General features: G+C 39.3%; 1 protein-coding gene across 1 annotated transcript in view; it reads right to left on the reverse strand.

Moving 5' to 3' along the window:
• Positions 1 to 12,317: 12,317 nt before the first annotated feature.
• ATP8B4 (ATPase phospholipid transporting 8B4 (putative)) overlaps positions 12,318 to 13,742 on the reverse strand; it is a 157,077-nt gene continuing 155,652 nt past the window's right edge. The window contains exon 27 of the mRNA XM_077828428.1: positions 12,318 to 13,625. Within this exon, the coding sequence (XP_077684554.1) occupies positions 13,476 to 13,625 (150 nt within the window). The 3' untranslated portion in view covers positions 12,318 to 13,475. The remainder of the gene's footprint in view (positions 13,626 to 13,742) is intronic.

The following is a 13,742-nucleotide window of genomic DNA, read 5'->3' on the forward strand; positions in this document are numbered from 1 at the left end:
GTCACTAAACAAGCAAAAATACATTACAATTAGCAGCTATAACACTGATTCCATAAACCAGCATAATACATTACTTATTTCAAGATTTACAGACCAAAATCTTGGAGCTGAACACACTGGCAATATAAATTGGCATCTCAATCTTATATCTTGGGCCCATTTCTGCTTAGGGCTTATACAGAGCTCTACATTTTCAAAGCACTATAAAGAAAAACATTAACTGGTTAGTTCTCACAACATTCCTGCAGTAAGCATTATGTCCACTTTACATGTGGGCTCACTGAGGCAGAGATGCTCAGATACTTGGATAAGGTCACAAAGAGAGACAGTACTAAAGCATGGATTAGAAAACTGGGTTTCCTGGCTCCCATCCCTTTACATCAGACCTCTTGACCCATGTTGAATCTCTGACTAAATCCATCTACCAAACTAACAGAATTTCTATTTCCTACTTATTTATCCTGGAAATAAACTTCCTCAGACAATCAGAACAAAGACCTATTTCTCCTTTTCCAGATACAAATAATTATTGTTAATAAAATAATAATAATAACAACAAACAACACCACAAAAAAAAATTCAACTACTTATAGCTAAGGGACAAATCCTGCACTGACAGGCCTCTTCATGCTTCACTCCTGTAGGGATAGGGAACTACTGATCTAGTGAGAATCTGCAAAAAACTCAGATTTGGCACGCACCATATTTGGTACCCACATCTTACCTACACGCAGCTCTACATGACAAAAAGAAAAATATTAATGTTCAGCCAAATTCAACTATAGATTTGGAATTTACCCTCCCCTACAATAGCATGATAACCGACAACACTGATTCATATGGCTGAAGGAAATACAGCCTGATTCTTCTGGAAGTTTGGGCAAAGCTTTTCCAAACTTTATCTGTTTAACACCAAGCTGCTTGATGCGGCAGAGTTAGTTACCTATTTTATGTTTACTTTTTCAGCCTAATGCTGAAATCTGCAGTTCCTGGGTATTAACATCCAGTTCCTGGATATTACAGGAAAACCTCCCGAAAGGTCTCTCACAACTCTTCTGTTGCCGCCTTAATATCTGCGGGAAATTTATAAGCCTATCTCGGATTAGTTTACAAGGCCTGATTGTGATTTCCTTTACGCCAGGTTTGCACCACTAATTTCAGTGATGGTTCTGCTGATTTGCACCAGCATAACTTGGATCAGACACAGGCCCGGTGTGTAGAAACCTTATATTCATGCCCTAGTAGATTGTACTGTGACCCCTGATTTTGAGAGGTAGGGCAGACTTGCCACATCTCACTCACTGGGAAGGACATTCCTTCATTTAGGGAGAAGTTTTAAAGACAGACAGACACACCCTGCTCTTGGGCTGAAGGATTTTGCTGTGTGTTTGAAGGAGACATTTAAAATCTCATTCGCACTGACACAGCAGTCCTGGCCTTTGAAGAAGGGCAGCAGCAGGAGTGAGACCTTCCCCACACGACCATGAAAAAAAGTTGACAGTGATAACACTGACAGGGATAATAACCGAGCCTGGAAAGGCAAGTGGGGCATGTTGAAGAAGGAAGAGGAAGACTAAGGTAAGACTAACCTGAGATTGGTGTCCTTAGGAGTGAGCTCTGCCCCCCATGAGATACAAAGGACAGGCCAGGAGGGAAGTTAACAGTCAGCGACCTTCACGCCAGCAGCTCACTGGCTGTGGGCACAAGTACATTTGTGTGGTCTATAAATAGGCACCATGTGATCTGAAGGCATGTTAAATTTGGCACTGACAACATGAAGACTCTCTCAGTAAAACACACAGGGGGTTCCTGGCAGCCTGCCTATAGCCCTGACATTTGCAAAAATCCCTGCAACAGTTGGAGACTGCAACCTGCAATAACTAACCTAACAGCCAGCCCCATAGCATTGTCCCTGTGAGTCCAGTAGGGGGGCAGTAGCCGCAAGTACTTACATGTAATGGTCCCTCTGCTCCAGGACCTAACTCCTTGGGAAAATAAAGACATTGTTTTGTGAGCTCTCTGCTCTGCCACCATGATGTTGGCTTGTAGCTGTTGTTTCGCTTTGTCTGTCTCGCCTCTTTTCCTTTTGTTCAACAGAGAGTCACACTGTAAGACACAATCAGACCTGGGGTTACAGTAAGGGGGGTGGAAGTGGGCCTGGGGCTATATTTTAAACAACCAGGAGAAAACAGAATATTGACATGATGGGGAAACAGCTGTATTAGACAACATTATGTCTGCATTAGGGTTATTTCCTGTGCATGGACAGCATGATTCTAAAATATAAAAAAAAAAATTCTTGAAGGCATTGACCTTTACAGAAGATGGGAACATAGCCCTTCATAGAAGAGAAATGGCAAAATCCGATCTGGTTCATAGTGGAAATGGAAATCTTGGTCCATGGGCTAACACTTCAGATTTTTTTTTTCTTTTATAACATTTGGTCAAAGATTCTTCTCAAACTTTGCCAAGAACAAATGAATAATACATTACTACAAGTGTAACCACATCCTGCATAAAACTATACAATCACATTTTTGGAATCTGATCTGATGTACACAATGGAAATAAACCAGTAAATTTAAGTTTAATTAGAGTCTGAGCATGACAGCAGTCACATGCTAAAGGACACACTTTTCCACAGTTAGGGGACCCTTTCTAGATGTTATTAATGTACAGAGTCTGCTCTCCCGATAGCCAGTGGTAATGTCAGAACATCCTAAATTGCTACAAGCAGTTTGTCTCTCTTGTGGTTATGGTGATGATACAGCTCTGTTAAAGAACAGAGAAGCAATAACTGGGTGCTTTACACGTCCATTTCTAAAACAGTCATGAAGTAATGCATTCCTTTTCCATGTTGTATCAAATAATGTATTGAAATGTAATAATGCAAGAGAAGATTAATCTGCCTGTGTAGTACTTGTGCATTTTGATGTATATTAAAATACTCATATCTTGGCTGTTTTTATGAGTATTTCTATAAGGGGTATTGGCCACATCTCTTATTTGGGCATCCAGAACAGCTTAGAGTCTAACAAGAGGCCTAGATTGGGAACTGTATCACAAATGGCAGCTTCGCTCCTTCAACCAAGGGGGTCATTCTTCACCCATTCTTTGGTTGCTTCCCTCAATCTATCAGCATTACCAGTATCTTCCTGTGACTGAGCTTAACAAGCTAGGTCTCATACGTACACATTTAACAGGGAAAGAGGACCCTACAATACCCCACAAGCCCTGTAATACCCCACTGTAATAGAGCTAGGCTGCTGGTTGTCCTTGGGAATTAGCTTGTCAGCCTCTGGAGCGCCCTCTGCCGTCTGGTGATCCGCCTTACTGCCAGTCCCAGTCCCTCCCAGGACCCGGTGCCTCTTCCCACTGGGGTACTGCCACCGGCAGTAAACCCCAACAATCCTGAGGGTCTCCCCTCCCCAGGGAACCACCACCACTACCTCCACCTCGCCTCAGTCTTGGCTACTGCCAGTCATCGCTTAGCCCCGCTTCCCACGGCAGACTGCAGTGTATCAGCCACTCATCACAGGTGAAGGGGTTTAGACCTGCTGCCTCTGTCTATCCGTGGGCTGCCCCCTTGCAACTCTAATAGGCCCTCCTAGGTCTCACAGCCTGGGGGCTTCCACGCCGGAGCTCCCCAGCTCCCGTGGCCTTTCCCTGTCAGCCCTGCTCCAATCTAGGTATTCCCTCAGGTCCCTGCAGCCAGGGCCTTCCCTCTCTGAATGCAGAGAGAGACTGGCTAAGCTTCAGCCTAGCAGCCCCTTTATAGGCCCAGCTGTGGCCATTTTCCCATTCAGCCTAGCCTTTCTTGCCCTCAGCCCTGGCTCTCGCCCAGGGCTGGCTTTTAAGCCCCACAGGGCAGGAGCAGGTAACCACCCCTCTACACCCACAAAACAGCACCCTTGAGAGAGATTAAAAATTGCCCTGAAGTGCCTTCTGGATGCCTCACAATGGAAAGAGAATAGCTATTTAATCCATCCTTGTTAGGGACCTGTCCCAAGGTGAACCCACCACCAGAGCATCCCCTCCTGCTAGGTCAGGGTGTAGCAGGGGTTCTTCACCACCCTGTTGTCTGTCATCAAGTGCTGTAGCTGTTTGCAGTTTCCATGGGCTGGACCTCCAACCAGGTCACTTTTCAGTTCAGCCCCTTCCCTAGATAACAGAAAAGTCAAAACAGAAAAAGGTAACATCTAATGGACTTTATGCCAGGCCTTCGGCTCATCAGTCTCTCTGCCTCTTCTAGTGTTGAGGCTTGTGTTTCCCCTCTCGCTGGGGGAATAGGGGAAGCCAGGCCATGCCTATCCTCTCCTCTGTGTTCCAGCCCACTGACTCCATGTTAGGCAGGTAAGCACTGCTCCTTACAATCCTTCACTGTTTCCCTGTGCTTCTCCTACCTTCCCGTCACTTGTACACATCTCTCACCAAGCTGTGGACACCACTATTTCTGCTCTGGAGTTCTGTCTCCTGGTGCATCTTCTTCACAGTCAGCTACTGTGGAACTTCCCCAAGGCCACTTTCAGCCCCTCTGGCAGCAGCCCTTCTCTGTCTGAGTGGCAGCTGTTTATGCCATCTGTTGTTAATTGGTCCCTTAGTTGCAGCTGGAGGGACAATTGGTCCATCAATTAACTTCCTCTTGGTTTTCACAGTGTGGGGGTCTACACAGCCTGTCACAGGACCACACATATGTCAAAACCACCTCATGGTCAGTAGTACCAAAGCTGCTCATAGAGCTAAAAGAATCAGCATGGACATTTTATCCTCATCTGTTGCCTGGAGGCCACCACTGAAGTTTCTGTCCCATATGCATGCTACAACCTTCCTCAGCAACTTTCCCAAAATGGAAGATTGGAAACAAGACACAAGTTAGCAATCAGTGAGGGCTGATGGGCACCTGCAGCTCCCATTGATTTAATCTGGAATTGGATAACCAGCATTTCTGAAAATCAAGTCCAAGGTATCATAAATTGAGACATCAAATCAGTGGATACTTTAGAAAATGTTGACCCTAAAATTTCTACATCTCAGCTTCCCCATCTGTTAAATGGAGAGGTATTGGAAGGCTCATTTTATTAGTATTTTACATGTATCACTTTACAAATACTAAGTATAATTTTTTCTTCACAATTATTTAAGCCAGCATACTGCATTAATCTAAATGTATATGTTTTATGTGATTGCGTTAATAAAACAGTAAACCTTATTGCATTGCTGTAAACAGTACAAACTAAGCAACATGAATCTGAAAGCCGTAAAACTTTCTCTGCCTAATTTTTAGACTGCTAGATTCAAACAATGTAACAGATCAAAGGGCAGAACACAAATCATTGTTATGTGCTCTGGTCATAGGATAGTAATTTTATTATAGATGTATCAAGCAGCAGAATGTAGTTTGGTTTTACAAAATACTAGTGATTAACTCAGGCCTTCTGCATAAATAATAATGTCCCATACAACTATCTGCGTATTGCACTCTCTGACTTAAATGTGGCCTCCCAGCTTTTTTTGCTAAGGTTGGTAAGCTGACAGATGGGTTGTTTATGAACCATCACTTCCTGAGGTGCCTCTCACCCTGAGGTCCTTAGAAAACTGCAAAACCTTCCTTTTTGACAAAGCCTCTCCACCCAAGAATGACTTTCACATTCACTGACACCCCCTGCTACCCAATAAATCCCCTGAGCAGATGAAAAAAGAGGAACTTAATTTTTTTTTAAATATATAAAACCCCAAATTCCTACCCCAGACAAACTTTTTATCCCCAAAAGGGAGAAGTGCTAGAAACTCCATTAAATCCACTAGACACTTTGCTATTGCTATTGATTTTTCATAGAAGACACTTGGATACTATGGTGATGGGTGGCATTGTAAAATCCGAAGGAAGAGAGGTAGATTCTGCTGAGAATCTGTTTCTCAAACTGAGATTTATTAATTAGCCAGTTCTTGCTACTGCATTTGGAGGCCATCTTGGAATTCAGTGGCAAGCTCTTCCTAACCATCACACTGTCGCATTAAGAAAAAAAAGAGGGGGTTTCTACCAAAGCATGTTCCACGGGGTTCTTAATCATCTAGATGTCACTACCTCACCTTAGCCTGACAGAGACCAGACTCGGTCAGGGAACGCAGTAAAACACCTCCTTTGTGAGTATTTTGAGATTGCTGGCTTTGGTGGTGGATTGAGGTGCAGTAGATGTATTTCTCTTTCTGGAGTCAGAAACATTGCTAGCCTTTCATCAATCCTACCTAGCTGCTTTGGGTGGCAAGGGACATTTGTTACTGAGGTCTTTTTTTATGAACGCAATTTTAAGTTTTCATACAGCAGCTAGGGTAAAAAAAGCTGTTTTAAAATTGAAAATAATAAATAAATAAGGAAACCTATCACTGAATGAAAACAGTAACAAATATATAAGCCCCTTGTCAGTATGTGTCACATTCTACGGCTGTGACTTTCTACAGAAAGTCCATACACAGCCCAATAGTTGGAATCCGATTAAATACCATAACAGATGTACACAACCTGATCAATTAAATATGTAGTCTAATATTCAAAACAACATGACCCAGCACTTTAACTGAGAGCTCGAGTCTCAGCGCCAGGACTTGACTTTCATTTTTGATTTAATGCAATTTACAAGCATGTATTTCCTCCAAGTTACTTATCTGGGTCGTTATTTATGTCTTCTGAAATGTGGACAACAGAAGCACTAGAGCATGAAGTTTAACCAGACTTCAAAAACCCCAGAAGAAATTTAGATTATGATCTGTATGGGATTAGGCCATGAATACTTCACTATCTTTGACTCCCTTACTGGCAGATAAATAACATATCCCCATCTTCTTTGTGTCTGAACTTTAAGACGGGATTAGCACCAGTTACTAGAGATTGGCAAAAGAGATTATTATTATGGAGAGATTATTGACCGGCATTTAATCTCTGGAAGTTAAAAACAGAACAGTGCTTTTATTAGACAGTGCTTTTATTAGACATCTTGAGCAGGAGACGGACTAATAAGGGAGTCTGACTCTCAATACGGAGCTTTGGATAAAGAATACAGTCACTACACTGCAGTTGCTGGATACAAAAATAAATCTTGTTGGCAGTAGAGCGATTATGTTGGAAATGCCGATTGTGGTGTTGTAAAAGGTTTTAAACTCTTGAAAACATGTTGAGAAGCTGAAAATTGTAGATTTACAGTCTTTCAGGCAGGCAGTAAGGTGTAAAGATTAAGTCTTTTTACTGTTATGAGGTTTTAGAGTTTTTATGAGTTTAAGAGCTCCTTTAGGGTACTTATTTCATATCGATAAGGACTATAGCATTGCAGTGCAGGCCCCAAATCCAAAACAGATTGATAAATATAATTTATCTGAAATAATATGTCCGACATGCTGACGTTTAGCACCTCCATTCTAGACGATATGACATTTAAGGCAGTGAATTAGAAAACAAAACCTCTGCCATATAAAGGAAGGGAACAGGAGGCATATTCTTCCTGATGGCTGTGAGCAAGTAGATTGCAAAGGTACAAATACTGTACTATATTTATGAGAGACTGAAGGGCAAGGATTGTTCATTAGGGCATCGCTGCATTTTATCCAGTGCATCTTTTGGTCTCCCTTGAATGAAAATAATATATCTTACCTAATTATGACAAAATACAGGATTTAATATACCAAAAGAATGGATGGATACTGAGAAATATTCTTTGTTGGAAAGAAAATGTCATTCAGATATTTGATTTGGAACCATCCCACAAGATGGAAATGCAGAATTCTCTACAGGCATTTCGTTAAACCTGTTATATGTAAAATGTTTACTCCTACTTTCCCTCCCATCACTCTCAGGACTGAGTAGCAATTTTTAAAAAAATGAGAATTACTGAATGACAGACTGATCTCAAAAATTGTAATTAGTAGGCATATTTAATGATATCAGGCTATTTGTATTATGTTATTAATGCCTAATTTAATTAGTAACAGCCTGGCGGAACCATTAATAAACAGTTGGATTTTAACTTTAAAATTACTATGCAGGTAATTCCAAGAACAACAAAAAGTATTTAATAAGAAATTAACACATTGGTATTATAATCAGTCTCTTGTACACTTTTATCATCTCATCTAATATATGCAATCATTTCTGAGATTGTATTCTCTACAGGATCTCTCTTTCTTGAAATATTTTCATTCCTTCCAAAGTCAATATTGTTTAAAAACCACAACACTCTTCAGCTCTCTACATACTCATTATATTATATATTATAGTGGTGCAGTTAGTGGAGTCTTGATCATCCACTTAATGAATGCTGCTATAGGATGTGGGGGAAATCCTGACCCCAGTATATATATTGACGTATACTGTACATGTTGACGTATCAGAGCAACATTATGGCATCTAGGTCTCTTCTAGGCTTCATTAATGTGGTATACCATCTGGCTTAGCATGCTATCTAGGGCCATTATTCATGACATTCACACAGCAGTACTCAACAATCTAACTACAGTTTCCTGCAGAAATGAACCAGAACTGGAACATTCAGATCTGGATATGAACTTACCTATAGTTGGAAAGCATTCCATTTGCGCCCCTCTCTAATTCCACATTAACACCACACTTTCCATGCTACATGAGGCACATAAAACACAATTTAGATAAAATATTTATATAATTTGGCTTTTGTACTGTATCTTACTATAAAACACAACTACAATATATGCTTTCTGACTGGAATGATGGCAAGGTAATGTTCTTAAAAGCATGTACAAGACAAGTGAGATTACATGAAAGTTAGTTTCAACATCTGACCATGAGTAGGGAAATAGATTATTCCCCAGCTCACCGACACATCCTTCTCCATGAAGTCTATTCCAGAGACCCTTAAGGGAGAGGAACAGGTGATTTAATCATAGACTCCTAGAATTGTAGCACTGGAAGGGACCTCGAGAGGTCATCTAGTCCAGTCCCCTGCACTCAAGGCAGGACTAAGTATTATCTAGATCATCCCTGACAGGTGTTTGTCTAACCTGCTCTTAAAAGTCTCCAATGTCAGAGATCTGATTCTCTTCCTCCATCTAACCGCAAACACAAAAATGCAACCAAGAGAAAGAATTTTTCCTATTCCTTTTAACAAGTAGAGGCAAGAGGTCCCTTCCCCCCTCCCCCCGCATCTGTCTCTGGTGACTAGGGATACCATGGGGTATAGAGGAAAATATGTTCTTCTGCTTCTTCAAGCAGACTGTCTCACAAGGCTGGGGAAATGAGTTCTTCCAGACTATGGGATACATCCCTGGAGACTGCACCTTGACACAATGGGAAGGCTTGGGTGTTCCAATAACGCCAAGCACTATTGCAGCAGGAGTTTTAACTACCAGTCGGGCCATCTGAACTGAACAGGTCAAAGGGAAGGTACCAGATGAAAGGCAGTCCACTGGCCCTCCAGATTGAGGCTTGAGTGATAGGCCAACAATCTATCCTTATAAAAAAGTTAAGTTACAGAAACATAACAAGGTAGCTATTCCGGCAAACAGCATTACAGTCAGGGATGGCAGAGGCTTGTTTGTGCCGTAAGCAATGTTTGATGGTATGGGAAGGATTCAGAGGGGATACCTAGTCCCAGGAGGGTAGAGAGTCAGCTCCAGGATTGAGAACTGTGGTGTGTGGGAGACAACATCCTTTCCTTCTCTTCAAGCTCCTTTGCTACTCTCTACCCTACACGAGGTCTTAGGAGAGGTTGGTTTGGCCTTTTCCAGCAGACTGATCTATCTCCTCAGACAACAGTGGACCCAATATCAACTGCCTACATGCTTCAAAAAAGTAACTTAGATGGATTAGGGTCCCACTTCAGCAAACTTTTTTAAAGACAAAATTGACTCAGGTGAAAGTTTGTTATTTTTTTCAATTACTTTAATAGACTTCAGGGAGGGCAGATGGAAAAATGATTCAAATAATTTCTAATAGTGGGTTTGGGTCCTACCTGAGAGAATGCCCCTCTCTCTGTGCATTGTGATGATGACTAAGATTAGCTGCAGCATTCTGGTTGACAGTGCCCAGTTTTGCACTTGATAACAGAGATGGAAAGCCTCTCAGCTGTGGAACTTAGGTGATTATTAGAGTGCAAGTTTGCTGACCTTCAGTGCAAGGTTCATGTTCCTTACCAGGTATTTGCTTGACCGTAGTTTATGGATTCTGGTGGGTGATAGAGGGATAGTTATACTTTCTGTCCATTGAGGAGAGGAGTCCTATTAATTGTTTGCTTTGAAGGTAGGTAAGGCACTAAGAAGCCCACTGTTAAATATAACCAAAGCTAATGTAAGTGAAAAAGCTCTCTGAAACACATCTAATGTAACAGCTTTGTACATACATTTTGGACGAAGAGCAACTTGTATTTTGGGTGGCTGCCTGAGAAATTCCAAAAGGTTGAAAAAGTTTCATCCGTAACCTTAAGAGCTGCATCCAAACTTCTGCCTGGTTTTCAAATGTGCAAGATGCCCACAGTTCCCACTGATTTTGATGGGAACCAAGGATACTCAATATTACTGACAAAAATCAGACCTTTTTTTCTTTCACTAGAAAATGAGCATCTTCCATCTACTAGAATACACTTATTTAACTGTTAACAGCATTTCTACAGTATTCATCACCATAGACTAAAAGCAGCTGGTAATGTGCTTTGATATGATCTAATCAGTTAATCACAGCATTAACACAAAGGCATAAAACACAAACCAAATATATTATTAATACTTATAAATAGTATATTTGTAAAAAATATTGAGGACATACATGATTTAAATAAATTACGAAACAATACATAAAAATTCAAAAATGTTTTCTATTACAAGAGAGTTCAGACAATTTGGAATGAAATTTACACACTTACACAGCTTTAAATATTTCTCATTACCTAAGATATACCTTTTAAGGAATCTAACACAAAAATGTATCAGGCCAAATGCGGTCTGATATAATTGGGTATATAATTCTGTTCAAGTGCTTGGAGTTGTCATGGATAAAATCGGTCAACTGTCCTGTCAAATAAATACAGTTTTGGGTTCCCATAGGAACTAAAAGATTTACCTGTCAAGTACTTAATAAACATTCCTAAAACAGTAAAGTCCAACTGGTCTTAAAACTGCAAAGTTTAACAGTGAAACTTATTTTTCTTTAGAAACTACAGAATGATACTGTTTTTCATCAACTTTGTTAAGAACTTGTTTTGCTAATGCAATACAATTACCAAATAGTTGCCAGCATTTCAACATCTTTCTATTCTCCATGGTCCATTCTTTTGTGTAATTGTCAATTAATTATAAGTACAATTTTAAAATAATTTGTACCTCATACCACTTAACCTATAGGTCATGAACATTTATTTTGCAAAATATTTGAAATTTGGAAATGCTCCTTTTTCCTTTATAGGACCTAAACAAGGCAGTTATTGATCTACGAATAAGCAATATTAAGACCTCATTTATTATGTTCTTTTATTATTTGCAGGCTTAAGCATTTGGATTGTTCTGCATTTGGATCGTTCCAAGTCATTTCATTAAAATTTTGGGCCTGATAGCTTGCAAAGGAGAATATGCCAAATTCTGTGGTAATTTATACTGCCTGCAATCCCTTTAGCTTGAACAGAATTACATAGGATATAAATCAGTACAGACTTTGACAGAATGATTTCTCTGTGCTGGAACAAACACACTGAAATGTTGCAAATTTATGGATATTTTGTGCCAGATTGGGAAATTAATGCTCAACATGATTATATATTACTTCTACCCAAAATAATCATGTACAAACCCAAAGAAAAATAAAATATGTAAGACATATGTAAAACCGCTGGCTATTTTAATCTTCAAATCTTTATTTTTTGTTAATTAGAATTTGCAATACTAAAATTTAGGTTCCCTTTGGTGACATCACACTGGGTCAGTTGGTGAAGGTATACTTTAAACATAAGCCTATACAAACTATAGTACAGTTTCTTCTAAAAGCCAAATGCAGTTTTTTCCTCAATGACTTCAGTCACCATTTAGCTGTATTAAATAGCATTAAAAATCTTCTCTCTCAACACACTGAAGCTAAACAATATAAAAGAGAATTCTCTGCTTACAATCTTCAATCCTCCATGAATTCCTTTCCTCTCTTCTATAAATTATTTAAACTGTGGACTGGAAACTAGCTATTGATGCATCTGTATCATGGATGGAGCCCGACCAAAATCCTGGATATACCACCAAAAAAAATTGGGTGTTCAAAATCCAGAACTGGAATTTTTACAATTCTGATAATATATGGTCTCAACAGCTACAATATAAAATTCTTACAGTCCCCCAAATCCCAATTTCCATCATAAGGTAGCTAAGGTGCAAAGTAATATAAGGGCATATCAATCATTTTTAAAATTAAGCTAGACTTCTGCTATATTTTTACAGTGACTTACATTGAAAAGTACAGGGTTTTGTGAAATCTCTATAAACAGAAAATTGTAAAGCAGGTTTCCTAGATTCCACACAGAATCTGATAAAGCCCCTTCCTTACAGGCATTTCTCTTTTCAACAGTCAGAGTAAAACTTTCCAAGGTGCTCAAAACAACATAAGAAAAGTTGGAGCTGATTCTCTTCCCATTTATGCTTTTGTAATTCTATTAAATTCTCTAAAGTAATTTCTAATTTACAGCAGAGCAGACAAGTGAATCAGGTCCATTATATCTGAGCAGGATTTAACTCTTTCAGCAGGACAGAGTTATGCCGTAATTTCAAATTATGCACGTAATTAGTAAACAGCAGATAAAATAGAAGTGAATGGAAACAACAGAAACACACTACACATATGGACAGATATTGTATATATTACACAGTATTTTATTTTTGGTTTCAATTTATAAACAATTTAAAAACTTAATTTCAAATATTTAAAAATATACATCCTGAAATCATTTGACTTTGAAACTTTTACATTGTTTAAATAAGTACATGCAGTATGAAATAATTATGCTGGAATATATGACTAATTCAAATATTTGAATACTGCATTTTCCCTTAACTTGGAGGGAAATTTCTTATCAATATTCTCATGGATAGTCCAACCTCTTGAAGCAGCTGCACACATTGTTTTGGTATGGTAAATGCTTTTCAGAAAAAAGAAAAAAGAAAAAAAACTAAGAGATCCCTTTGAAAATATTGTGTGTTGACAACATTCTTGAACACGCTGTAAAATATTGTGGGTTAGACACTTCCGCTACAGTACTCAGCACACGTGGAAATTTCATGCTTAATGTTTACAAAGTGGCAAACAGTGCAAAGATATGGCCACAGTTTTTTAAAATAAACTTCTGTTTTCTTCTTTGACTCACAGTTCTGTCACTACTGAAGCTGTTCACTGTTTCTTCTGTTTTCTTACATAAATTCTCGATCCAAGTGATACTATTATGCATGGTCCTAGCTAACTCTGATGTTTGATGTGAATTATTGACTCACATATTCTTTCCAGATGTTATAAGTTTCCCAAAGCCTTCTTGATGAGAAAAAGCATATGCAGATCTTCTTGAGTTTGTTCTGTACACCCGACGCATGTAGTTCTGTAATGGTTTCTGCTTCTTCCTAGCCTTCTGCAACTTCCGAACCTTAGGGGAAAAGTTTCCATTGATATGTGAAATTATTTTTGTGTTGTAAATGCTGACTAATTTTGAGATCTCGGTTATATTGGTGGGGCCTTTATAATGAAAAAACAAAACAAAAAA

Source organism: Eretmochelys imbricata, chromosome 10 (genome assembly GCF_965152235.1).
Source record: "Eretmochelys imbricata isolate rEreImb1 chromosome 10, rEreImb1.hap1, whole genome shotgun sequence".
NCBI classification, from domain to species: domain Eukaryota; kingdom Metazoa; phylum Chordata; order Testudines; family Cheloniidae; genus Eretmochelys; species Eretmochelys imbricata.